This window comes from Corythoichthys intestinalis, chromosome 2 (genome assembly GCF_030265065.1).
Source record: "Corythoichthys intestinalis isolate RoL2023-P3 chromosome 2, ASM3026506v1, whole genome shotgun sequence".
Lineage (NCBI taxonomy): Eukaryota > Metazoa > Chordata > Actinopteri > Syngnathiformes > Syngnathidae > Corythoichthys > Corythoichthys intestinalis.
In genome coordinates this window covers 58,511,780-58,539,751 of record NC_080396.1, presented here as the reverse complement: position 1 = coordinate 58,539,751, position 27,972 = coordinate 58,511,780, and the positions used below count along the sequence as shown (strand labels likewise).

At 39.8% G+C, this 27,972-nt stretch overlaps 2 protein-coding genes across 5 annotated transcripts; one reads left to right on the top strand and one right to left on the bottom strand.

Annotated features, from left to right (window-relative positions):
• The first annotated feature begins 424 nt into the window (after positions 1–424).
• Positions 425–21,991, top strand: LOC130906173 (ATP-dependent RNA helicase DDX3X-like). Of its 4 annotated transcripts, XM_057820165.1 has the most exons (21): positions 425–752; positions 5,139–5,190; positions 5,442–5,489; positions 5,711–5,764; positions 5,838–6,044; positions 6,145–6,247; positions 6,822–6,935; positions 9,140–9,239; positions 9,335–9,470; positions 9,536–9,633; positions 11,645–11,743; positions 11,826–11,986; positions 15,471–15,615; positions 15,707–15,851; positions 16,006–16,056; positions 16,449–16,630; positions 16,710–16,827; positions 16,924–17,077; positions 17,173–17,297; positions 17,379–17,445; positions 17,524–21,991. In XM_057820165.1, exons 1-21 carry the CDS (start codon positions 708–710, stop codon positions 17,570–17,572), a joined length of 2,253 nt encoding a protein of 750 aa, XP_057676148.1. In that variant the 5' UTR covers positions 425–707; the 3' UTR covers positions 17,573–21,991. The 4 variants fall into 4 exon arrangements, with proteins under 4 accessions (XP_057676148.1, XP_057676157.1, XP_057676168.1 ...); XM_057820174.1 differs by lacking the exon at positions 5,442–5,489; XM_057820185.1 differs by lacking the exon at positions 16,006–16,056 and having other exon boundaries at positions 426–752.
• Positions 17,463–27,894, bottom strand: LOC130906183 (dTDP-D-glucose 4,6-dehydratase-like). The gene is made up of 12 exons (XM_057820211.1): positions 27,673–27,894; positions 27,507–27,573; positions 27,334–27,402; positions 27,161–27,251; positions 25,760–25,908; positions 25,522–25,620; positions 25,061–25,120; positions 24,761–24,804; positions 24,529–24,694; positions 24,407–24,462; positions 24,170–24,267; positions 17,463–24,081 (listed from the first exon to the last, which is right to left on the bottom strand). The coding sequence occupies exons 1-12, from the start codon at positions 27,762–27,764 to the stop codon at positions 23,993–23,995; spliced, it is 1,080 nt and encodes a 359-aa protein (XP_057676194.1). The 5' UTR covers positions 27,765–27,894; the 3' UTR covers positions 17,463–23,992.
• Between the last annotated feature and the right edge of the window lie 78 nt (positions 27,895–27,972).

The following is a 27,972-nucleotide window of genomic DNA, read 5'->3' as shown; positions in this document are numbered from 1 at the left end:
ACCTAACTTTAAAAGATGTCGCGCTTTTGGTATGTTGAACCAATTTTCTGGTAAGGTTTTATTGCAATGAATTGAAGTAATCATTGTCATGAGTTTAAGTTAGATTTGTAAAACCAAACCATGAAATGCAAACTGACCTGCTACATCTTGAAAGGTCAAAACATTTATTTATGGGAGTGTGGGTGCGTAAACAAGCAAACAATTTGGTGAGTATTCTAATAACGTGAGACCCACTTATATCCGGATAACTTTAATATATATATATATTTTTTTTACAAGATAAACGCATATTATTCTCGATAAACACATTTTAAATATTTGAAAATATCATTTTGACTTCAACTCCATAGCTTTTTGTACGTTATACAATACTTTTATTTTCCCTTTATTTTTCCACCGTCACCGGATGTTTTTTTTTTTCTATTTTGTTCACGCGTGCTTTCTTAACACATCTTCATTCCCAGCTGTAGAACAAATCGACATCAGCTGGCTTTGCATCAAGTAGCACCTTGGTTGCCAACGCCGTGGATTTTTAAGCAAACTATTTCGTGCTTCCTGCAAAGTGTCGGCTATTCTTCGAAACCTGCCGAATCTCTCTTTTGTCGCGGCGAGGCACGCGACAAAGGGGCGATAACGTTACATCGAACCCCGGCAAACAAAGAGGTCTTTTTCTCAACGTCAACATTTTTCCTCCATATTCCCTAGTGATGAGTCATGTGTCCGTCGAGAATGTCCATGGTCTAGAACAACAGGTAAGAAGCTCGTTTGTTGTTGTTGCTTATGGCGTCATGCAGGGGGAAAAGTATTAGAATGGTGTTAGCTCGCCGGCTAACCATCGCTAGCAAGATGCTATCGTGCTAGCTTTGGGTGCGCTTCTGTCCGTTTACTTGCGTGACGAAGCCCACCGAGTGGCTATCTTGATTTTAGTATTTCTCGAAATTCTTCGAATTCACTAGTCGTGTTCAACATCCACACGAATGTGTTTTTCCCAATCACGTAGTTCAGTGAGGAGAAACTGTACTCTCAAAATGTTTCTTGGTGCAGAAATCTGCTTGTCAAATAACGGTGGCCTCCGTCGGGCTACCAGGTGAGCACATGAAACATACCCATCCGCTATTCTCTTGACTGCGTTTGTCTTGCAGCTCGACAAAAAATAAAATGGAGGTGCGCTAAAGCTTGAGCCTGTGGAGTTGGCACGCTCAATAAATCCTGCAATTGACAGTACGACACGCTCAGTGGAAAATCATACACGTTTTTCAATGTTTTTTTTCAGAAAACGATTAATTGTTCTGCGTCACTAGCGGCGTAGGAAAAGGCATCCGACTGTGACTGGTTAAGCAGCTAAATCAATAATTTTTTAACGTTAGTTCTGATACTGCCAAATGAAATTAAGAGACGAATTTATTCAACCCATTTGCTCTACGTTGCAGTGCAAGAAAATTCGATTATTAATGCGGCGTTTAAACCCACGCACTGAATCTTTTGCTCAGACTTGTGCGCGGCAATCAAGAGAAACATAAAATGAGTGACTTCAATCTAAACTATGTCTTCAATAGCAAATGCGCAGTTTCACTTTAGTAACAATATAGCTGTTTTAAACATGCAGTGCAAAAATATCACAACTAAAATACTTAGATTGTAATCTTTTCAAAATATTTGAAGATGTAAAGCCCTTAACTTGTGGATATATGAACATCACATCATTGCACACTACTGGTCCTCCTCAAAAGATTAGCATATTGTGATAAAGTTCATTATTTTCTGTAATGTACTGATAAACATTAGACTTTCATATATTTTAGATTCATTACACACAACTGAAGTAGTTCAAGCCTTTTATTGTTTTAATATAGATGATTTTGGCAAAAAAGTCAAGGAAAAACAAAAATCCCTATCTCAAAAAATTTGCATATTTCATCCGACCAATACAAAAAAGTGTTTTTAATAAAAAAAGAGTCAACCTTCAATTATATCAGCTATGCACTGAATAATTTGTCGGGAATCCTTTTGCAGAAATGACTGCTTCAATGCGGCGTGGCATGGAGGCAATCAGCCTGTGGCACTGCTGAGGTGTTATGGAGGCCCAGGATGCTTCGATTGCGGCCTTAAGCTCATCCACAAAGTTGGGCCTGGTGTCTCTCAACTTCCTCTTCACAATATCCCACAGATTCTCTATTGGGTTCAGGTCAGGAGAGTTGGCAGGCCAATTGAGCACAGTAATGCCATGATCAGTAAACCATTTACCAGTGGTTTTGGCACTGTGAGCAGGTGCCAGGTCGTGCTGAAAAAAGACATCTTCATCTCCATAAAGCTTTTCAGCAGATGGAAGCATGAAGTGCTCCAAAATCTCCTGATAGCTAGCTGCATTCACCATGTCCTTGATAAAACCCAGTAGACCAACACCAGCAGCTGACATGGCACCTCAAACCATCACTGACTGTGGGTACGAGACTTCAGGCATTTTGGCATTTCCTTCTCCCCAGTATTCCTCCAAACTCTGGCACCTTGATTTCCAAATGGCATGCAAAGTTTTTTTTTTTTTTTTTTTGAAAAAAGTACTTTGGACCACTGAGCAACAGTCCAGTGCTTCTTTGTAGCCCAGGTCAGGTGCTTCTGCCATTTTCAGCAAACGCCTGTGCACGGTGGCTTTGGATGTTTCTACTCCAGGTTTCTGCAGGTGCCCCAACCCCAAGGTCTGGAATCGGCCCTTCTCCACAATCTTTCTCAGGGAGCGGTCCCCTCTGCTGATTGTGCAGCTTTTCCTGCCACACTTTTTCATTCCCACAGACTTCCCACTGAGGTTCCTTGATACAGCTCTGTGGGAACAGCCTATTCGCTTTGAAATGTCTTTCTGTGTCTTAGCCTCTTGCTTGAGGGTGTCAATGATGGCCTTCTGGACAGCAGTCAGGTCGGCAGTCTTGCCCATGATTGCGGTTTTGGGTAATGAACCAGGCTGGGAGTTTTTAAAGGCCTCAGGAATCTTTCGCAGGGGTTTTGAGTTAATTTGTTGATTCAAATGTTTAGGCTAGTAACTTCTTTAGAGTACCTTTTCATGATATGGCGGAAAACACTCAGGTGACTTGAAGTTCCGCTCTGAGACCCCCAATTTGGCCAAATTTCAAAATTGTCCGATATGCAGGCGTGATACATCGTTGGAAAACTTAAAATCTCAATTTTCTGGGGGAAGAAAAATTTTGAACAGGAGGGCATTTTTGAAAAAAATAAAAAGAAAAAAATTAAAAATTAAACAGCAAAACCCTATCTGGAGGCGAGAGCACGCGAGAGCAGAATTACAGACGCCATGACTTTAACGAGATATTATCGCGTTCTTACCTTGTTTCGATCCAAAAACTCCACGTAGCGTGTATCACTGAGTGTCAAGACACAGCTGTGAATGGCCACAGCTGGATTTTTGGGGAATTTTATGGGTGAAACATGGTAATATAACAAGGGTCGCGACTCGCGATGCAGAAATCGCAGACATCAAGGAGTGGTCGAGAATTTGTTTTTCATATATTTACATTTTTACACGTTTTTTTTTTTCCACATTTTTCTTTGTTTGGATCGATTATTTATCATCTAACATATCAGAAAAATGCGACAGAAACAAAAAAAAAAATACAATAAGCGATAGTTATGTAAATATGAGTAAATACTTTTTTTAAGTCGTTTTTTTTTTTAACGAAATATTAGACATCAATTATTGATTCTAAGCTAAAAATGACAGACATTTTGAATAATACATGTAATTAATTACCTTTGTTTTATGGCTGGGTTGAAACAAGCGGTTGTGCGACGTCTGTAAACGGGGGTTTTCAGGGTAAAACGGGCAAATTAAAAATAGTTCGGGGGCTTAATGCACAATGAATATGCTATGGCAGCATATAGACATATTGTTCTATCAAACACAATTCTTTTGGCTTAAAATACAGCAGTTTCTTTTAAAGAGGAGTGCAAGAACAGAAACTGCTTTTTCAGCCATATGCAAATTTTTTTTAAATGGGGATTTTTTTTTTTTTTTTTTTACTTTTTTGCCAAAATCATCAATATCAACACAATAAAAGGCTTGAACTACTTCAGTTGTATGTAATAAATCTAAAATAAATGAAAGTCTGTTTATCAGTACATTACAGAAAATAATGAACTGTATCACTATATGCTAATTTTTTTGAGAAGGACTAGTATAGTGAAGTGGAGTGCCGGTGTTGTGCCGAAAAATGTCCCCCCGCGTGAAATGTCTCCCCTGACGGGAGCGCTTATTTATAACGCTTTATTGAGGTGAAAACATAAAATGTGTACATGGACGCATTACAGTAATGGATTTACGACTGTAAAATCAGTTTTAAATAAATAAATTACACAAAATACTTGTACTGTATTTTAGTAATAAATCGTGGACGGGGCCATATAACCATCTTTGAACAGAAATGTATTAGTCTACAAGTTTTCACAACCATATCCAAATGAGAATCACAAATGTATGGCATTTATTAGTTCAAGCAGAGTAAAATAATACATAGTCACAGTACAAGATTTACAAGAAAGTTGTTTCCGTATCCGTTGGTAAGAAAAAGTTGTACGAGTGACGTGTGGGCACTCCCATGAGGGGAGACATTTCACGCGGGGGATCACATATTTTATGCCATGTTTTAGCTGCAGACACAGGAGACCAACAATAGGGGCAAATTAAGATGTGCTGCACTGCATAGTTGCCAAAGTTCTCCAATTTATGAAAATCAGTCAACTATGACAAGCTAATGTTGACAAAGAGTAAGAAAGTTGTATATAATTATGCAAAGGATTGAAAAGTTAAACAGTATTGGGTGAAAATAGATTAATAATATATATAAAATACCACTAATTTGAGAAGGTTAAAAAAATACCCATTGCATGAAAGCTAAAGCATAGAGGGGAAAACGTGATAGCTGATTTGACCAAAAATTGTATAGAAACAGTTGAAAAAAAATAATACAACAGAAAATGGGGGGAGATGTTGGCCTGCATAATTTTCACAAGTTCATATAATTGTGAGATATGGAATTTCTTTAAAACAGAAATGCACTCTGGTGGTTAACACTGCATAATTAGTTTCATTAAAATCTATGCTAAAACTTGATTCTTTGTGTTTACATCCTCAGCTTGCTGTCCTAGACTTGAATGTGGCAGACGGACAAGGTGGTGGCACCAACAGTAAGTGCTTTTTCTATTTATTCAATGTGTTTAGTCTGTAAAAGTACCTGGTAATCAAAAACCCAGCTGATGAAGCAAGTGATGCCTTGGAGACACAGTGGCAGCTACATGGGGCCATAAACGGGCACTATGAATTTTGCAGATTGCCACCACAATTTGTTGCATTAAGGATGTTTTTAGGTTTTGATTGTATGTACCTGCCCTACTTACTGATTATTAGAATGAGGCTGATGTCTCTCTCGTGTCTGCAGGAAGATACATTCCTCCACATTTACGGAACAAAGATGGCCCTAAAAATGGTGAGGAGCATCTATTTAGTGCTTCTTCCAAAAAGACACTTTCTATGAATCATAGAGGCCCACATGACTCGAAATGCTACATCTTGGAATGCTAACTTGCTGCATTCAGTTCACACCTAACCGTATTTTTACAAATTGTCCACAGTTCAACTTTTTTTTCCCCTTTGAGTTTAATGTACAACAGATTGAACCACTGGTGAAATGCTGTCGTCTTGTTCTAGGAGGAAATGTGTTTGCTGCCAGGGCAGGTTACACCATTGCACCTGCTGCCGCCTGTAAGTTGTCTTCTCTCAGAAGTTTGAAATATTCGTCTTTCTTGTCATCAGTTTGCGATTGTTTTCGCTCTAGTTGGTTGGGATGGGAGCCGCAGCAACTTTGTCAATGGCTACCATGACAACCGCATGACTGGCGGGAATGCTTACAACCGTGGGCCGCCTCGCATGGAGCGGGGCCGAGGGGGCATGGGTGGAGGTGGCTATCGTGGCAACAGAGGTGCATCCTTCAATCCTATCAACCCTGCTCAGCCAATGGGTTTTGGCTTGTACGACAACAAAGGTGGTGATCCCTTTTGAATGCTTGTTAAAAAAATAAAAAAAACCTCTGACATTCATGTGGTTGGTTGATGCCCTTTTCTTCTGGTGTTGTATGACCTAAGATGCTGGTGGTTGGAACACTGCCAAAGACGCCTACAGCAGCTTCGGAAACAACAGAGGAAAGTCTGCTTTCTTCAATGACAGAAGCAATGCAAATCGTGGACGGTGAGATAAAACTAAAGTTTCCCCCTTTTAGTTTTATGTATAGTGAGGCTTTGTGAAAATCACCAAATGATCTGTGCTAGTAGTGTTGCACCAGCAAATGGTACTAGGACAGAAACTAAATTTTTAGTTGGCAAAAATGATTTATTAACACCATCTTTATGCAAACATCCATGCCGCTTGGCTTTGTGTAAGGGGTGCTGGGGCTTGATGCCCACGTCTGCCAAACGTGGATGCAAACTCTCATACTGCAGTCATTAATCTCCATTAATAAAATCAAATATATACTTTGAATAATTGGTTTTGATTTTCAGCCCCAGATGAATGGTATTTCAGTTAATTTAAATGGGGAAAATATATAAATAAAAAAATTTGCGTATGAAAATCTAGTAACCTGTCAAGTTTGGTTTGGAAACAAATTCATCTCCTACCACTGTATTTGATTTTATACAGGGGAGAGCAAACGTAGATAAATGGTTATTAAAACACGCTTTTGCAACCCCTCGTACTTAGAACATCCTTAAAGTTGCAGATGTTCATTTTTTCGACACATTTTTGTATGTTTGTTTTTGATTAGGTTTGACCATGGTGGATACAGTAGTGGTGTAGGTGGAAACAGCCGTTGGGTAGAGGAAGCCAGCAATGATGGAGACTGGTCTAAACCAACTCCACTCAATGAAAGACTTGAGCAGTAAGTATGATGAATTACTGGTTTCAGATGAGAAGCAAAGTCCTGGCTTATGCAAAGGCTAGCCCAAACATTTGCACTCTCGTGATATCCAGTACAACAGCTGCATAGTTTGGTGACTTGAATGACATTTGTCAGTGTGAATGGAACCACCATCAGCATCAAACACTAAATGTCTAATCAGTTGTTAATTCCAGGAACTAGCTGCAAACTTTACAACTCAAAGAGCCATTTCAACTCAGTTTCCACAAAATTCCAATACCGGGAGACGCGTGCACATACTGCATCCATCCATCCATCCATCCATTTTCCATGCCACTTATTCCTCATCGACATTTGAAATGATTATGTTAGCACGACTGCATACAGTGCTGGCCAAAAGTATTGGCACCGCTGCAATTCTGTCAGATAATGATCAATTTCTCCCAGAAAATGATTGCAATTACAAATGCTATGGTAGTAATATCTTCATTTATTTTGCTTGCAATGAAAAAACACAAAAGAGAATGAAAAAAAAAAAAAAAATCCTTATCATTTCACACAAAACTCCAAAAATGGGCCGGACAAAAGTATTGGCACCCTCAGCCTAATACTTGGTAGCGCAACCTTTAGACAAAATAACTGCAAACAACCGCTTCCGATATCCATCAGAGAGATTCTTAAAATGCTCTGCTGGAATTTTAGACCAGTCTTCTTCGGCCAACTGCTCCAGGTCTCTGAGATTTAAAGGGTGCCTTCTCCAGACTGCCATTTTCAGATCTATCCACAGGTGTTCTATGGGATTCAGGTCTGGACTCATTGCTGGCCACTTTAGAAGTCTTCAGTGCTTTCTCTCAAACCATTTTCTATTGCTTTTTGAAGTGTTTTGGGTCATTCTCCTGCTGGAAGACTCATGACCTCTCAGGGAGACCCAGCTTTCTCACACTGGGCCCTACATTATGCTGCAAAATTTGTTGGTAGTCTTCAGACTTCATAATGCTATGCACACGGTCAAACAGTCCAGTGCCGGAGGTAGCAATGTAACCCCAAAATATCAGTGAACCTCCGCCATACTTGACTGAGGGGACAGTGTTCTTTTCTTTGAATGCCCCCCCCCCCATTTAAACTATTTTGATGCATTTTCCCAAAAAGTTCTACTTTTGTCTCATCTGACCAGAGAACATTCTCCAGGCTGGCTTTTTTGTCTCTGCGTCAGAAGTAGGGTCACTGCTTTTTTTTTTTTTTGTCAACGGGGAAAGGTGCCAAATGACAATTGCTAGTGGGTTGCATCGGCTTGGAAAAAAACGCCCGTTGACCCACTAGTTTCAGTGGGAAAGGGGCAAATCAGTGATCATGTATCGAGTGTGAACTGTCTGTTGAAAATTAAACATCAAAACAACTCTTTTGACACCAAACCTGTGCTTTATTCTTCATATACTTGAAGTGTGACGTGTGAATAAGTCAGACTCACAGCAAACATATGTACACAATAAAGGATGAAGTGCACCAACCAAAAATATGACAGTGATAAAAAGCTGGCAGTTTTCGGCCGACTGGGTCACCTTTGTGTGGCCACTCGATTCCGAACACACACATCCTTGTCTTGGTGGTTCTTTCATTTTTTTTTATTCAATCGCTGGCTGACATCCAGCCTCGTATTTTCAGCAATCATCTCCCACGAATTGCTTGTCATTTGGCAGTCTTCATAATGTCTTGACGAGACATTGTAGAAGTTGTCGTATTTGCTTTTCGTTGCTTCGTGCTCTCGTCGGCTTGGCGTGTAGCAAAATCATGTTTGACAACCGCAGTGATTTCGCGCTGAACCGGAAGCAACAGTCGGAGTGGACCAATCAAAGTCCATTTCCGCCATGCGTTGACGTGACACGAATTCACAAAATTCTGGAAGTGCACGTCAGGCTACGGCGGAGGGTCGTAAATCGGGTCTTCATTGAGAGCGCAGGTCTGACGCAGATCTGTGCACGCAGATAGACTTACACAAACCCATCACGTTAATCCAGAAATATGGTAACAATAACACCACTATTGTGTTTTTGTTTTGAGCCATTTTAGTTTAAACATGGCCTAGAAATGTGCGAATTGCAATCTTAAACACTATGCAACCGTATATCACATAAAGGTCATTTATACCAGGTGTTGGCTATGGCTTTAAATATCCATGGACAATTTTCCACTAACAGTGTTTAACTGGTATTTCTTCTGCTTTCTAGTGAATTGTTCTCCAGCAGCAACACCGGGATTAATTTTGAGAAATACGATGACATTCCTGTTGAGGCAACTGGACAGAACTGCCCTCATCACATTGAAAGTGTAAGTCAGAACGGACTGTCTGTCACGTTTATTAAAACCTGATGTTCTTTTTGCAAGTATGTGTGACCACTCCACATGCATGTCCTGCCTTGTAGTTCCAGGACATAGACATGGGTGAGATTATAATGGGCAACATTGCGCTCAGCCGCTACACTCGACCAACCCCTGTCCAGAAATATGCCATTCCAATTGTCAAGTCGAAGAGAGACCTCATGGCCTGTGCACAGACAGGTGGGACATACTGTACTATGCATAATAAGAACAAAACTGCTCATTTTGCCATGTTTTGTGCTTAGGTTCCGGGAAGACTGCTGCATTCCTGCTGCCAATTCTTAGCCAAATCTATGCTGAGGGACCAGGAGATGCTGTTAATGCAGCTAAAGCCTCTGGGCAGGTGTGAAATATTCATTTCATATGTGAGCCCCTTAAAAAGGCCAGATTCCATTTTTTACAGTAGACAAAAATGTTAAATTCCCCCATTGTTAATGTTGGCACAAGTATTGAAATTTGACTGTGTATTTTATTTAATTGTTCTTGCAAACTGCTGAATGTCTCGGCCTGTTTTCAGATTTCTATTTTGCTTTTGTGAATACTGTACATTTTTTCCCAATGAGAAATTTAAATTGCATGTAAATTACAAGGGTTATTTATTTATTTTTTTATAAAAAAGGTGAGGTGGAAAATCAAACAAAGCCATTGCACAAACCTTTGCACACTCATCAGCATATTGAACAAGGAAATTGTCACAAAACACAAACAATTTCTTTTTTTTTTTTTAGATAACATCAACAAATTCTAAGTGAATACTAGGGCTGCAGCTATCGAATATTTTAGTAATCGAGTAATCGACTGAAAATTCTATCGATTAATCGAGTAATAGGATAAAACATTATTTTCTTTAGGTAAAGAGCAATTATAAATATATATGAGAAAAAATGACATTTAATCCAATATTGAACCATTTTCAGTCAATCAATGTCTTTATTTTTGATGTACATTGTTGGACACAGCCAACAATTGCATCTCGGATGTGACGAGAAAAAAAATCACTCCTTTCACTAAAAAAAACCTTCTAGATCTTATTAAAAAAACAACATATTTCTTACCTAAAAATGTAATTACACTTGATAACACACATCACTTGAAAGCTACGTGTTTTTCCCACGTGTTTCAATGTAATTTCCATTTGTGTCAAGCTATTTTTAAGTTCTAGTTAAGTTTTAAGTTAGTCTAAACTGTAAGTAGTGATAGGATTTTGAGTTTTTGCAGTGTTCATAATAAATGTATAATACCTGCTGTATTGGAGCACATTAAGGACCAGTGCTACTTGGTGTTTTATTCAGCAATGACTACTGAGCTAAAACTGACAGTTAGCTTTATTATGTTTTAATTTTACACCCTCATCACTAAACAGCGCTGTGTTTTTACAGATTAAATAAAGCCTGTATGTAAGACGCGTTAGCCACGCATCGACAGTGGTCATAATCAGTAGAAACCTAGCCCTCCGAAGGGCTAACGTTACGGGAGCGAGCGACAGTAACGTTATATTTATTAGCGATGAGAAGTCTACTGCTTTAAGATGGCGGCTGTTTACTAACGATGCCCAGATGCGGCCGAGTCTGTCATTTCGCATCTAGTCCTAAATGCATGCGATATCTATGAGACACATCGGACACTACCTGCTACCACATCACACATCATGCGGGCGTAGTTTTTAGCAACGTCGGGGTAGTTTGTAGCGGCTGTCGGCTGCGGTAAGTTTTTTTTTTTTTTTTTTTTTAACTGCTTCTCCCTCTACGCACGTAACGTCAGCGCGTTGTCCCGCATTAAGAGTAGTCCGAGCAAAATGTGATGCTTAGAGCTGGCAAAATTAAACGATTCCTCTAGGTGAATAAAATTACTCGGATCAGTTTACGAACTCGAGTTGCTCGAGTATTCGTTTCAGCTCTAGAATATACCAAAGTCTACTGTTGGCAGATAAAAGTACAAATTGTATCGCATAATGAAAAGGTCAGGGTAGAATTTGTGTAAAAGGATGGAAACTGAACAATTCAACAACATTGGTGGGAAAACAAGTGATAGTTTGTCGGGGAAAATGTTAATGGTTTTAGCATGGCCATTTCAATGTCCAGACTTAAATCTAATGGAGCATACATTTTGTCTGCTACTCCTTTTGATGTCAAACCCAACTGTTTTCAGTTTGTAGCAAAAAATAAAGGAAATTGACTCCTGACAGTTCCAATACTTTGGGGGTGTATTTGCATTACTCACGATTACATTAGATCCAACTCTGCCAATCACTCAGTTGCCAAATATCACACATCTGCTATTTACGGGACCGATGTACATATTTTTCCCCAATGATATTATGCTTATTTGTTTACTATATGGTAATTGTTGCGCAGGACAATGGAAAATATGGCCGTCGTAAGCAGTACCCTATTTCGCTCGTCCTAGCGCCTACTCGAGAACTAGCACTGCAGATATATGATGAAGCCAGAAAGGTAAGTTTGCATATAATTTAATGTAAAAAAAAATATTAATGTTTGTCCTTAATTTTTTTTCATTCTTCATTCTGTTTTCTAGTTTTCCTACCGATCCAGAGTGCGTCCCTGTGTTGTGTATGGTGGAGCAGACATTGGCCAGCAGATCCGAGATCTGGAGAGAGGGTGCCACCTACTGGTGGCCACGCCTGGAAGACTGGTCGACATGATGGAGAGGGGCAAAATTGGGCTTGATTACTGCAAGTAAGATCTTTACTGAAATGGATACCTTTTTTCCAGCTCCACCAGGGATCAGTTACTTGAAAGTTTGTGGTTGGCAAGAAGAGGGGTTGCATGACTAAAATGGAAAAACTGGTCTATGCAAGTAGTTGCTGATGAGAGCTCATATCACAAGTCTCTGTTGGCTGTGGTATTTTCCGACACAAACCGCCAGGACATCTGGGTAACATTTGCAAAACTTGGCCAAATGGGTAAACCTGTCCTAGTTCTAGGCTTACCACAATGACAGGTTGTGCATGATGGGAATTTACAGTAGTATTGTGCCACAAAACTTAAAAATCACATTTCAGAGCATGGAGGAGAAGTTTGAGGTCTCTTCAAGCTCTATAAATTGGTCAAGTTATGAGCTTTAGTATGAACATGAATGGAAGCATATTTCTATTCAAATGTGCCAACTATTGCCAAATATCACGAGTCAAATTCAAATAGTATTTTGTTTCAAACTTGCTTTCCAGAAATTATATTAATTTTATCGTTGGGCGTCTGCAGATGCTTAAAATGTTAAAATGTTTTTGTACAATTAAAGGCCTGTTATTGTTTGTACAATTTAGGTATGATCTAGTCATTAAAAGGTCTTGAAGTGCCACAGATGGAAAACGTTGTATTTTAAAGAATTAGACAAATTAATAAACACTATATAAATGTGGTCATTTTGTATAGTGTGAAACAACTTTCCTAAAACGTTTTAAAATAGTCTGACTTTCGGCACAAGGCAGACTCCCAACTTAAAAGTAGTTATTTGCCAGTCACAGAGACTGTCTGCACAAAGTCACAGAAAATCTACTGACTATCTCTAGCTCAATATAAAATTCAGAAGGTAAACATTAGGGGTGTCCTGATCCGATCACACCATTTTTCAGAGGATCAGAATCGGGTGAAAAGGATCAGGTTTGTAACCCTTGAGAGTCGAAGGACGCGCCGGCGCGTCCTCAGCGCACGTCGTCTTTGAAGCGCCCTCACGTTTAAATTACGTCACCCACATGCCGTTGGTTGGTCTCGTTTTAAAGTGCGGAAGTTGCGGTTTACTCTCGTTAGTATTTGAAGTCAATCGACCAACTAAAACGTGAGATAGTGTCATTTAAGTTTTATAGTTTTATTATCCTCTCAAAAAAACATTAAAACGCTGCATGGATCATTTGTGTATGTCTATATTTCCATCATTTCTTGTCCTTTTTCAAAACGGAAGCTCCATGAAAAAAAACAAATCAAACGAACCCTTTCGAAGTCACAGTGGAGGCACAAAATGCGTTTTTTTTATAAATATAACTGCCGTGCGAGGTTCCACCGAACGAGAGAGAGGAGTGTTCGGAAGCAGTGAGGTGGCGAGCGACGGCCGTTTGGATCGAGCAGCGACTTTGTGTGACTTTGAGAATGAACGGAAAACTAAATTTAGCGCAAGCAATTGTGCTTTTTGATCAACTTGAGGAAGAGGATGGTCCAAATTCGTCATCATCGTCTTCTTCGGAAGAGTCCTCGAGTGAAGATAGTGACAGATTTGAACACGTGGGTGACGCCATCGACGAGCAGAGGTAAGCAAACTCACTTTTTTTTTTTAATGCTGAAAAAGTTTCTTTTGAAAGTTTCTTTTGATATTGCAAGACAGTTAATTTTGATGCAATATAAGTGTGTGTTTGTGTATATAATAATAAAATGTGCATATCAGATCAAAGTCATACGTGCACTGTGTGTATCCAAGGCAGGAATTTATAATTGTGGTGTTCTTCTTTCTATATGAAGATTAGGGATGTAGCACATATTCAGCTATGGTATTCTTTCTATTGTCATACATATAGATTTCCATTATTATTTATTGCTGTATATATTTTTATTTTATACTTTATTATTTTCATAAATACTGACTTTTTTTCATGTACATTTATAGTGACAATGAAAGTAAAGTGAAATGAAAATGGAAGGGTGGAAAGAGGACTAACACCCCATGGAAGTGTGGGCTGTGTGATGTCGCCCTGTGTCTGATTCCAGGACGAAACTGCTTTTCGGAGTGGCATGCCTGAAATTTTTTTTTAAACTTGTTTATTGTAAATATTTTTGAAAATACTTTTTTCCCCAATGTTATATATATATATATTTTTTTCCCCACAATCAGTCTTCTCAATTTGTGTATATACATGTGTGTTCAAGAAGCTTGATTGTGTGTACATAGTTTTCATCAGGTGATGGGCTGCAATACCTAAACTCATAAAGAGATGGCCTCTAAACACTTTTTGTGTTGGATGGTATATATTTTTTCACTGTTCGGTCTGCTGTATATAACCTGTTTTGACTAGAGCATATATAAAGGCAAAAAACGCCTATGGCTATACCTGTTGTTTATGTTGAATTGTCAAATATAAGACTATTTATTCTAAAATTTTTTTGGTTGAATGTTCATCCTAACATGTTGAAATTGTATTACAAAGTTTCAAAACGGTTCGTTACGCATGTTTGGTTGTCAATTGGACATCAATATTAAAAATTTTGACAAAACGATTTTGGAATTTTTGGTCTTTTTGGGCCCAAAATGATGATTTATAATTGGTCAGTGAAGGAAACAACAGTTTGGACATGAAGTTCAAGGTGTCACAAAAAAAGGGACCAAACCAGGCCATCTTAAACAATTCTTTCTTTGAAATATAAAGGCAACTTCAAAGGCATGCAAAATCAGACAAAATAGGCCCAGACCTTAAAGGGTTAATTAAAAAAAAAAAAAAATATATATATATATATATTTTTTTGCTTCATGCTCATACAGCCTCTCACCCTCCATCCTCCTAAGCAGTGCAGCCTGCGTTTGGTACTTAAAGTTAATGATGATTGAAAGGTTTGAAAGCCTTGATTTCGCCAGCGAAGCCTCATAGCTCTACGATCAAAGGCACAAATGTATTAATCATCGTTGAGAGTCTGTTCTCGGCAGCGTGAGCGTCAAAGCATGAGTGGATTTGAGTGGACTCACTCATATGGCTTATGGAGAGTGATTAATAGTATGGCGTTGAAGGTGATGCCATGAAAAATGTGGGAGTGCCTATATTTTGCGCTGGTGCACCTTCAGAAAAAAGTGTGGCGCACCAGTGCAACCAGAGCAAAATGTGTGGAGCCTTGACAATATCCTGTATATCGCAATGTTAATTTTTTCCAATATGGTTTAGGCCTATCCCAAAGAGAGCTATTCAAGTTATCTGGTGAAAATTCTTCTAGTTTTTATCTCGCAATATAATATCGCAACCCACCCCCAAAATCGCAATAATGTTTTTTTCCCCAATATCATTCAGGCCTAAAATGGGGCTAAAAAAGTAACAAAATCATTCAGCAGTACAATGGCACTGCCAAAATCTTCAGGTCACTCGGGTAAGAAAATATGCGATTGGGACATCCCTTGTAGTCATATGATAATCCACTTAAGAATCGAATCGCATTTCTAGTTACAGCAGAGTGTCTGCTTTTTTCGTAGATACCTTGTCCTGGATGAAGCAGATAGGATGCTAGACATGGGCTTTGAGCCTCAGATACGGCGCATCGTTGAACAAGACACAATGCCTCCAAAAGGCACCCGGCAGACCATGATGTTCAGTGCAACCTTTCCCAAAGAAATACAGGTGAGTCCATTAATTTTTGTCCTGTGTGCTCTTTTTCAGGTTGAATGGATTTCGCTTGAGCTAAACATTTAACTCTCGCTTTCCACTGCAGATTCTGGCCAGGGATTTTCTGGATGACTATATCTTCCTGGCAGTGGGCCGAGTGGGCTCCACCTCAGAGAACATCACTCAAAAGGTGGTTTGGGTGGAAGAGAGCGACAAGAGGTCTTTTCTCCTAGACCTACTTAGTGCCACAGGTAAGATTGGAGCATATCATCAGACTTCTGTCTCTGTGGCCAAGTTCCACATAAACACAGGCACGCAAACACACACATCCAGCATAGTTCCTGTACTGGTTAGAGGGCAAGTGTAGTGGTTGGTCTTGATGATTTGGTGTGGTTTTATCCCAAGTCATCCCCAGCGAAGTGCAGGACAATGCTGGAGAGAACATGGAGAAGCCTGGTAAGCTCTTGACCAGAGATTCTCGCATCCATGTTTATTTTTTTTTTAATGACAAGTTTGCCTCCGTGCCTGCGATACTCATCTTATTGTGGTATCTCATCGGTTCTGTGCGTCCTGGCATGAGTCTGATGTAAAGTCGAACATGCCAGCAGTCTTTATGGTTAAAGTCATCTGTACAACATGTTTTTAATCAGTAATCATAGTTATGATTTACAATATATTTTTTAAAAATCTATTTAAGCTTTTTATCCATACGTCATGAAATGCATGTTTTTCATTTGTCATCGCCAACACGAGCAGTCATATGAACAAAGTTGGCAAAAAAAATTGTTGGTTTGAGTCTCACTTGGAATTCTTAATTTTCCATTGTCGCTTCTCCATTCGTCAACTAGGCAAGGACTCGTTGACTCTGGTTTTTGTGGAAACCAAAAAAGGAGCCGACGCCCTGGAGGACTTCCTGTACCGAGAAGGCTACGCCTGCACCAGCATCCACGGGGACCGCTCCCAGAGGGACCGAGAGGAGGCCCTAAACCAGTTCAGATCTGGAAAATGCCCCATCCTGGTGGCCACAGCTGTCAGTAAAACGCACATTCAGATAAATGCATTGCAGCAACCCTAGGTGCAAGTTCTAAAAGTTTGTCGCTAACCCTCAGGTTGCTGCTCGTGGCCTTGACATCTCCAACGTGAAACACGTTATTAACTTTGACCTGCCTAGTGACATCGAGGAGTATGTCCACCGTATCGGACGCACAGGACGAGTAGGAAACCTGGGTAAGACTGTCTTGCTTGTGGAACTAAGTGGATTGAACATGGTTTTAAAAAATGACCTGACCCACAACTTTACAAATACGGTATACTTACCACCAGGATTGGCCACATCGTTCTTCAACGACAAGAATGGGAACATCACTAAAGACTTGCTTGACATTTTGGTTGAAGCGAAACAGGAAGTTCCTTCATGGCTTGAGAGCTTGGCTTATGAGCACCAGCATAAGAGCAGCAATCGTGGACGCTCCAAAAGGTCCACAAACACACAGTTTGAAACTGTTGCGGGCGGTCCAAAAGAAATTGATTCACGCTGAGCTTGAATTGTTTGTGTTTTGATGGATTTGGCAGGTTTGCGGGTGGTTTTGGAGCACGTGACTATCGTCAGACGGCTGCTGGAGGGAATGCCGGAGGCTTTGGGGGGCGCGGTGTTCGAAACCAAGCGGGACACGGAGGAGCCCGTGGCTTTGCAGGAGGTACGGCTATGATTTTGGTTGTAATTTTTGTTGTTTCATTCTTGCCAGAAAAGCATCAACATTGCCTCATCTTTCCTGCAGGTGGCTTTGGTACCTTCTACACTAGCGATGGCTACGGCGGCAACTACTCACACTCTCAAGTTGACTGGTGGGGCAACTAGAGTATTCATTTTTTTTCTCTTTCCCTTCCTCTCGCTCACACATATTTTGTCCCCTCCCCACTCAGCTTTCTTCCTTTCTCAGCTCTGTTGTCTTCACCCCATCTGCCGCTGTAGTCAACATTTAGAACCTATGTGCATGCTATATAAATATACTCATTATACAACACCCCCACAAAATCCCTGGACAGTGAACTCGAATTTTATTTTATAGTAAAATCTCACAACGGACTACATGGCGAATGGATTCTTCCAATTTTGTTATTTTGCATTTCCTGTTGTCGATTGCATACTTTGTATCACTTTTCATTTTTGAATCTTTGATTCATTATGTTTTGTTCTGCGGGCTCACTGTGAGCTTCTCCCCTCCCATGTGTCTATGTGTTTAATGCATGTCCACCGTAAGAGTAAAAAAACACAGCACTGAGACATGAAACAAATTCAAACATAGGAACTGGCTTAGGCCTCAGTCGTTGAGAGAGGCCATGACTTTAGCTCTTATTTTTTTTAACAATTTCTTTTAATTGAAGTGCAGATATACAGGTATCTTAGATGTCTGAGGACACTTAGGAAATCCCGGGATTGAAATTAAATGCTTGCAAGCATCGTTGTCCATCATTCGAAATGTTAGCAAACAGAATCATAGGACTTGTGCTTTACTTGGCAAAAATAACAGCAAAGTCAGATCATTTGTTTCTGTACTGTGCCTTCAAGAATTTGAGCATTGGCGTTAATTTCTGTAAATAACATTTATTTTTATGTCATGTATGGGTTTGTTATCTTGATTTCTCTTTGGAAGGAAACAAGCTAGACTTGAACTAAATCAAACCTTGGCAAACAAAACTAAACAAAACTAAACTATGTGAAGCTGCTATGAGGAAACTCAAACGTGATTCCTCAGTATCTATTCCGGTTTCTAATAGCATCATCCCTCTTATAGTGGGCTTCTTGCTTCTAGAAATCAGACATGAATTCTGCAGCTCTGCTTTGAGCTTGGAGTCAAGAAATTCCTCGCATGGTCGTCAAAAGCTGGTATTTCAGTAACTGGGCCAATGACACTAAGGGGAGGATCGGATTTAGGAGTGCAGCGGCTAAACTTAAGTACATCAAACCTTTAGGATGTCATTTGTTTTAAATGAAATAGTTACCTTACTTCCGCTGTATTATAAAATTGTGTCTATCAGTGCCCTGTATCTGTTGCGCCACTTTTGGTCAGTATGCTCTTGGGAACGTGACTCCACCCAAAAACCTTTGAAGCCCTTTTTGGTCAAAAGCGTCCTTCAAGGGGAAACACAACTAAAGACTCAGAGATCCAAAATTCCCTGCTCACTCTATCCTGGAGAGTCACATGAAGAGTTTTCTCTTTAAAAAAAGAAAAAAAATCATTCCAGTACTTCTTTGAGTGTTTTTGGATTAGTCGCGGTCAGGATGAATGCATACATCGGGCCTAAGTGTTTCCCAGCAGGGCAGCAGAAGCGTCTAGGGGACTAAGACAAACTGGGGAATGCTGTTGTTTATTTTTTGAAGGTTTGAGTTCGGCTCAATTGGTTTCTAAAAACATGACAATGATCATTGTAATGGGCCACATTCATATTATGAGTAGCCTGCAATGCAGCAAAATGAGGACTTGCTACATTTGCACAGGGCCCTGCTGTGGAACCAGGCGATGTTTAATAAACCTTTCATTCAGACAAGTGCAAGGTCAAAAATCAGGGTGTGAATTAATTTTATGTACATGGAGATCTTAAATTAACATGTAGATAACATGTAAATAGTTGAAAGTTGTCAAGTGAAAATAATGCTTGGTCACGCTATGCTGGACTCGACATCTTGAGAGCCGAGTCCAGTGGACAATTTGATTCAGATAGATTTCTTGAAATTGCCTACTGGCTTTGTGGGCTAAGACAATAGGACATATGCAAGTGTTGTTGTGTTTTTTTGGTCAAGCAATTTAGACTTGCAAATCTATAGCAGGTTTTTAAGTTATGCTGTTTTTTTTTCTTCTTCTTCTGTCTTTTCACTTTTTTGGGGGGGGGGGGCAGTGTTACACTAGGAGGTATTGTTCAGTTACTTTGTTTGGAGGTCAGTCGTTGTAGTAAAAAGCCCCTTAAAGCAGCATATAGTTTAGGTTCACTGTGACAGTTTACAAACATCATAAAAAATCCCAGTCAATCTTGTTGTCCCTATAATAACTAAGTCTTGCAGTGAGGTTTACAGACTGATTCTGCCATAGTTTTTATTTTTAAAATTTTTTTTACGTGGTTGTAAGTTGCAAGGGAAATTACAGAGAAGCATTTTGACCCCAACTGTGTTGTGTGCAGGCATCTCAAGCTGTCATGAGATGTGAGTGATGCACTCTTGACGCCTAGCACACAGTGGGGTTGCAAATGACAATCGGTCGACAACTTAATTCTCCTTCTATTTTCCTGCAAGGTTGTCTGTGACATAAACACCCACTCCCAATTTACTCCTTTTTGTGGTTTGCATGCACTTTGCTGTCATTAACTCTGACGTGCTCGGTGCCTTGAAATTCTTCCATACGGCGTGTATTAGTTGTTCTCACACACAGTTATACCTTGTAGATCACGTAAGCTGCTTGTAAATGTCAAAACCTGCAACCTAACGTTTATAACGAACAGGTTAGCCTGCTGATTTTAGCATTTAGCTCTAATTGCACAGTGTCTAGCACAGCTGTGGGTTTTTCTGCGTTTTCTGGGTCTGTCGTTGCCATTTGGTGGTCAAGCACGGTACGTCACGCATAGCCTCCATAGTAAGTCATTTTACCTTCCGATGCCTTAAATTCAAGACTGCTAGTCCTAATAAAAGTGATATTGGTTACACTTCCTAATGTGTTACCAAGAAGTTGGTTGTACGGATCATACCGCCATGGCAGACAATTAAGCGCTTCTGCGATAACTTATCAGACTCTTAAGACTGAGAGGTGTGGTGTAGTGGAACAATTTAATGGTGCTATGCTCCCTTTGCTGCGGCCAACAGGCCTTTTGTTTGTAGTCAGACTGAAAATTCTAGTTTTTACAAAAAGTACTTAAAATGTCTTCTGTAGCACGGGTCCTCTAACGCCTCGCAAGAGGTACACACGAGTGAGTGTTTGTACTTGCCAAAAACGACTCCTCTGTAGTGATATAAACAATGCGTGTGCGTGTGTTTGTGTGTGTGAGTAAAGGGGCGTTCCAGTTGTACGCGGGGATCGGCTTGCGTCGTAGTTCAGAGCAACGGCAAGATCCAGCTGTTTGCACCCAAAGTTCTCGAGTTTGCTAGTTTGTGTAATTTATCAAACATTTTTGAGAAATATTTATTTTTATAAGCCTAGTGCAAATGTTTAAACAAGTGACTTGACCAAAAGACAGTGAACAAAAACACTGGCACATGAATGTTGAATGTCATTGGTATGAGTGAAAATTTATATTTTTCTGGGGTAGTGTGAGCTTTTTAATAACGGCGTAATGGAGTTTCTCTAAATACGTCATGAGCTGTCGTGGCACACTTTTACCAAACAATTCGACCTCACACAGCATCTGCAGTTAGCGGCTTTCCAGCCAATATGACGTACGGAGAGAAACCGATTACCTTGAAAGTCTCATTGGACTCAGTATCAGATCCACCAACCTGTTTATACAACAGGTGCCGATCCCAATCATGATGATGATAATAATACACCATTTGCAGCCATTTCCAATTGGCTCCCCCCAAAAAAAACAAATCATAATTTGAGACTATTCTACCGAATATGCCAAGGTTTGGATTAAATTGTAAGAATCAAAAACCATTTTGTAGAAAAAAATAGAAAAAGAAAAAACAAACATGCAGTACAAACATGTCCAGATTCGCTCCAAGTCAGGTTTTTTTTTTTTTTTTTTTTTTTTTGGTTGTTCATATGTTTTGACACTTTTCCTTCCTGTTAATACCCTTCGTGTGATTGTCTACCAAGTGGGGATGTTTAAAGTCTATAACACAGAAGTAACTGTGGTTCTATTGCTATGTTGTTGTGATCGGCATATTTTCAGGCACAGTGTGCTCATGCGCTCTTTGCTGAGCGTCCGGCCAGTCAGGAAATGAGCAAAAGATGTGGATTTGATTTGGCTACACTAGTTTGCCATGTGTAGCTCTTCTGCCTCCGTGGTCCAGAATGCAATGGGGTCACATAGGTGGCGCATGTTAAGATGCGTAGCCTGTTGTATTCCAAATTTGGAAATGTAAGTTGAATGCTCCTTTACGTTGTTTGTCAAAGGCAATCTGGCAGATTGAGGTGACATGGCGACAAGCCCTTTTCGGTTTGATTTCATAAGGCGATTTCAAAGATGTATATTATACTCCCAAGTGCACAAAGCCTGACGTAGTCATTGACTGGCCAGACAGTTCAGCGTTGACACACGGGGCCACCAGCCTGCTAGTTAGTATTTGCTTTATGTATTAGTTTAGCAGTTGTGCACGAAGAGGAGCACTACATTAAGGAAAAATAATATTGTGCATCCATTGTGATTTTACCACAATTAAAAGTTTGGATTTGCAAAATTATCCTGCCTCTGTTACTTGTCTTTAGGGGCTTGAGAGAACCCATCACTCAAGTGGTTAAATTTTGAGTTGCAGGTATACTGGTCCTTCTCAAAAAAATAGCATATTCTGATAAAGTTTATTATTTTCTGTAATATACTGATAAACATTAGACTTTCATATATTTTAGATTCATTACACACAACTGGAGTAGTTCAAGCCTTTTATTGTTTTAATATTGATGATTTTGGCAAAAACAAAATCCCTATCTTAAAAAAAATGGCATATCATGAAAAGGTACTCTAAAGAAGCTACTAACCTAATCATCTGAATCAACGAATTAACTCAAAACCCCTGCGAAAGATTTCTGAAGCTTTTAAAAACTCCAGCCTGGTTCATTACTCAAAACCGCAATCATGGGCAAGACTGCCGACCTGACTGCTGTCCAGAATGCCATCATTGACACCCTCAAGCAAGAGGCTAATACACAGAAAGAAATTTCTGAGCGAATGGGCTGTTCCCAGAGTGCTGTATCAAGGCATCTCTGTGGGAAGGAAAAAGTGTGGCAGTAAATGCTGCACAACCAGAAGAGGTGACCGCACCCTGAGAAAGATTGTGGAGAAGGGCCGATACCAGACCTTGGGGGACCTGCAGAAACAGTGGACTGGGTCTGGAGTAGAAACATCCAGAGCCACCGTGCACACGCGCTTACTGGTAATGGGCTACAGGTGCCGCATTCCCCAGGTCAAGCCACTTTTGAACCTGAAACAGCGGAAGAAGCGCCTGACTTGGGCTACAGAGAAGCAGCACTGGACTGTTGCTCAGTGGTCCAAAGTACTTTTTTCAGATTAAAGCAAATTATGCATGTCATTCGGAGGAAGACTGGGGAGAAGGAAATACCAAAAATGCCTGAAGTTCAGAGTCAAGTACCCACAGTCAGTGATGGTCTGGGGTGCAATGTCAGCTGCTGGTGTTGGTCTACTGTGTTTTATCAAGGGCAGGGTCAATGCAGCTAGGAGATTTTGGAGCACTTCATCTTCCATCTGCTGAAAAGCTTTATGGAGATGAAGATTTTATTTTTCAGCACGACCTGGCACCTGCTCACACTGCCAAAACCACTGGTAAATGGTTTACCGACCATGGCATTACCATGGCATTACTGTGCTCAATTGGCCTGCCAACTCTCCTGACCTGAACCCCATAGAGAATACCTAGTAGTTTACGTAATTGTACTGTACTCTTAACGCATGCACAACTAAATACATTATATTTAGCATTAGCAAACTAACGTGAAAACAATCACCCATTAAACTAGTATTTTGAGTTTGAGAAAATGAAATGAAGCAACCTATCATTGTAATGCTGAACCCAAGATGTACATTAAAAAACACTTTAAAGTTTTCTTCACAACAATGTCAAGAGCAACAGTCTTGAGCATCCCTTTGGGAAGTCCTTTTATCTCAACATTAGCAAGCAACTCATCATTGAATAACATTGATCCTCCTAAAGAGGTGGAGCACAAAGTTTTTGTGCTCCACAAAACCATAAAAAAAATTGTTTAACCTCTGCTCAAGTTAAAAAACTGCAAAAACTATTTTCTCAAAACTACAATGCAGGGACAAGCCCTAATGTAATGAACTGTACCATTGCAAAGTTTAAAAAAAAAAAAAAAAAATCTACAAAAGAATTCAAAGGTTGAGAAACTTCAAATTATATCATGCCATACTTTAAACTGTTTTTTTTTTTTTGATCTACATTTAAATTTTACTGCATGTACCCCTCCAGTGGAAATTACTAAACCACAATGTTTCTTTAAACTTAACTATTTACATGGCACTTTCAATATACATTGTTTGCTTTGGGGGAAACAAGTAAAAGTAGATGAAGTCGATACAAAAATAAGACTACATGTCTGTGTCCCCCTGGGAAAAAGTACATTCAAGTTTACTTCAAGATGCTTTGGTCAACTGCTTGTTGGCCCAATAATGCTACAGTAAAGGCAATATATTTAAATAACCTACATATTTAGAAAGCAGTTTCAAACCCACTTTCAATTGTTTTTGGGCCATCTGATGTGTCTGACCAAAAGTCTGTGTGGTCCTGATACCATTTGACTGGAAAAGAAACAAGATGAAAAAGAAAACATGATGCACTGAAATACTTGAGCTGATATGTGTCTTGTCTCTTGAGTGTCTGTTGTACCAGTCTGTTTGATGCCATCACTCCAGGAAACCTCGGCCTTCCAGCCCAACATCTGCAGCTTCTCACTGTTGATGGGGTAACGGATGTCGACCTTTGGTCTACAGAGCAACAAAGAGTGCCTTTACTGCACTTTGTAAGATTGCCTATGGCATGTAAACTGTTTTTTTTCACTAACCACAATTGCTCTGCGACTGAATATGAATAAACAAATGAACAAACGAGAAAATATGGTGTTACCTGTCAGGCACAAACTCAAGCCAGACGTTCAGCTCATCATCTGGCACGTTCTGTACCTATAAATGACACACTTAAACTAAGGCGCATATTATAGGCAAGATGTGCTGTCTGTGCCAACCTACCATCTTTATGAGTTCCCTGGCTAGTGGCACTATGCCGATCTCACAGTTTGACCCCATGTTGTAAACTTCTCCCACAGTTCCTTTTTCCAAAAGCAGGAGGAAAGCATTGACTGCATCATCGATGAACAGGAAATTGCGAGATTTGGGGATGGTTCCCTGAATGGTACTGAGCCAGAGAGGAGGCAAGCACATAGTCAATCCTCAATTTAACTTTTGAAAATATAGCACCTACCATTTCTTGTTCTTTTGCAAAAGGGTGATAAACTTGGGGATAACCTGTGAATACAGATGTCTTTCAATATCTGTGGTTTGATTCAGCTTTGACAGTCAGACATTCCAACTAAACAAAAACATTGACTACGGAGCAGAGATGGAAAGTCAAAAAAAATATGTGAAGATGGCTTAGGATTAGTTTAAAATAAGTATTTAAAAATACTTTAGTACCTTTCCCTACTAATAGTAAGTCAGTTATAGAAATTAATTTAAAATACTCATAAGCTGCCGTCCTACCGTCAATGGACTAAATCTGTACCTTCTCAGTGTATTGCTGTGGACCATAGATGTTGTTACTCCTGGTGATGATGATAGGAAGCTGAAGAGGGCAAACAATACCATCAAATAACATTTTGTCCAATTTCTGCTTCACCAGGTTTCCTGCGGGTCCTTAAAATGTCTTAAATTTAAAGGAAAATTGCAGTAGGTATTACATTTCCCAACGATGCATTTAATGCCAGTGAAATCACTGTAGTACACTGTAAAACTTCTAAGATGTGTATTTGTTTTATTAATGGTTGTGCACTAAATACGAGAGTTTGGGAATAATGTTATACGGTACATTGTCCACAACCTCAGCAACTTGAGTTGTCGCCATGATGCCATTTCTTGGTTATTCGCTGTTGTAGAGGTGAGCAGCGGGAGCCAAATTCGAGCACCCAATCTTTCGATCAAAGAACGACACACTCAGCCACCTGCGCCCCAACGTTTTTAATTTACCTTATATTTGTCCCAGTACAACTTAACCAGGCACTCTGCAGCTGCCTTTGAGGCAGCATATGGGTTGGAAGGCCTCATAGGACAGTTTTCATCAAACACCTGCAAAACAGAATAAAACAAAGTCTTCATGTTCAAATAACAGATTTACTTTCAAACAGGGCTGTATTGACTTTTTATATCTTCGTAAATGATCAAATGTTTCCTCAACGAAAAACTAATGACAAATACATCCACCAACCTCATCCAGACTAGATCCGTACACTTCATCGGTGCTAGCATAGATGAAGCGGTGAAGCTGATGGCAGGTCTGGCTAGCAGCCGCCAGCAAAACTCTGGTTCCCTCAGTGTTTACATGCTGGAATGTAGATGGGCTTTTGAATGATGAATCTGGAGCAAAAGATTGTTTCAAAGATAATTTCACAGTAAATAGTGTTGTGGCTGACCAAAGCCTAACTACTAGTGATGGAGAAACCGAAGCTTTCTGAAGCAGTGAATCAATATCAAGCAATGTGTCGAAATGGTTAAGTGTTATGAAGCATTTGCCATGAATCGGTGTGGTGAGTCATGACACTGCTTCACCACTGCTTTCTGTATCCCAGAAGCAAATGTGTTGAAATGGTTCAGTGCTACGAAACATTTGACACAATTCAGTTTGATGACACCTGTTGGAAAAAAAAAAATATACTGAACTTTCCTATAACCAAGTGTCATCTGAGCAACTAAATATGTGGGTCGTATGGTGGTTACATACTTTGCCTAGTGTGCAAGCAGTAGTGGGTTCGACCCCTAGCATGAAATTTATTCTTTATTCTTCCCCAGATTAATTAATAATAATAATAATAATAACAAAAAAAAAAAAAAAAAAGCTGTTTTGTTACTTTTAAATGAAAAACGGAAATGCTTGTCGAATAGGGAACTCTTGATGGTAGGTGTATAGAATGCTAGTGACACTGGGATGGGGATTTGGGTGTTTCACACATTTTTCTTTAAAAACAAAATCATCTCAGCAGCATTTGGTTTCAGCCGGTTCCTGTTTTTGCTAATGACCTCTCCAGCTTTTGAGAATATTCTCACGTGGCACGAACAAATATACAAACTGGCAGATAGACAAACAAACACAAAAACTGACAGACAGACACAAAAACAAACACAAAAACTGACTAACTGACAGACACAAAAAGTAACTTGTGGGGGGGGTGCGCGTGTGTGTGTGCGTATTATATAAATCAGTGTATAGTGTGTCAATGAATGCCTATACTATGTGCATTTGCAAATTAATCTAATGTGTAATCTGATCTAATTTCACTTTACTCTCCCTCGTTCTCAATATGACGTAATGCGCGCAAAAGCTCTCCTCACAACCCAAAACATTTTGAGGGATATATCCCCTTTTTATAAGCATTGTGAGTTTGACTGAACCAAATTGACTGACTCGACCCCTCGCTACCTGAGTGACACGTCCACGGTCACGGCCGACACGCGTGTGACATCACAACGCTTTGCTTCCGCGGCCAGGTGTTTTTCCACTGAATGAAGCGAGACATCAGTACAATGTATCGGAATACTTGTTGCCGCGAGCGCTCGACACTTGTCTCGAGCGTCTACTTCGAGCGTAACATCACTACTAACTACCACTCACCAACGTGGGTTTTGGCAGCCAAGTGAAAGACCACATCAATATTTTCTGTGTTGAAGATGTGGTTGACCAGCTGGGAGTTACAGATATCCCCCTGTTTCACAAATGCATAACAATCATAGAAATTTAAGTTTCCCGAAAAGAACAACAGAAAAAAAACCAAACGCAACCATTACCTTGATAAAAGTGTAATTTGCTCTGTTTTCAATGCTCTCCAGACTCCTTGGGCTGCAGCAGTAATCCAACTAGGAAAAAAAGTCAAATTTCAAACACAATCTTGGCCCAGGATTTATACATACTAGATACATAAAGACATACAGCAATTTAATATTTAATAATGAATGCTTACGTTATCCAAGTTATAAATTTTCCATTCGGGATGCCTTTGCACCAGGGAACACACAAGGTGAGACCCACTATTTGGACAGAATAACAAATAACATACGGCAAACAATAAAATACACATATAAATATGCACAATTTCGCATTGGCGTCACCAAAGTTATGTGACTCACATAAATCCAGAACCACCAGTCACCAAAACAGTTCTGACCAAGTCCATCGGTCTGCTCACTTTATGGTTTCCCCGCGCGTATCCATTTTTCATCTTCGTATACGGCTATTTTAGGATTTGTTTCTTGTACCTTCCTGATTTTAGGAGATATGTCATGCTTATTGTGCGAGTTTCCGTCGCCAACAAATGTACCGTAAATGAGTAGAATCAGCGCAACAGTAGACGATGGTTTACGGTAGTGTTGACACGTCGAAAATGGGTTGAACATATGTCGCCCAATTAGATCGCAGTCATCTCAACG

Coding starts and splice junctions, on each gene's coding strand:
- LOC130906183 (XM_057820211.1), bottom strand. CDS start 27,764: ATGAAAAATGGATACGCGCGGGGAAACCATAAAGTGAGCAGACCGATG. Junction 27,574..27,672: donor ACTGGTGGTTCTGGATTTAT/GTGAGTCACATA, acceptor CTGTCCAAATAG/TGGGTCTCACCTTGTGTGTT. Junction 27,252..27,333: donor CAAATTACACTTTTATCAAG/GTAATGGTTGCG, acceptor TTTGTGAAACAG/GGGGATATCTGTAACTCCCA.
- LOC130906173 (XM_057820165.1), top strand. CDS start 708: ATGAGTCATGTGTCCGTCGAGAATGTCCATGGTCTAGAACAACAG. Junction 5,191..5,441: donor ACAAGGTGGTGGCACCAACA/GTAAGTGCTTTT, acceptor TCGTGTCTGCAG/GAAGATACATTCCTCCACAT. Junction 17,298..17,378: donor AGCCCGTGGCTTTGCAGGAG/GTACGGCTATGA, acceptor TCTTTCCTGCAG/GTGGCTTTGGTACCTTCTAC.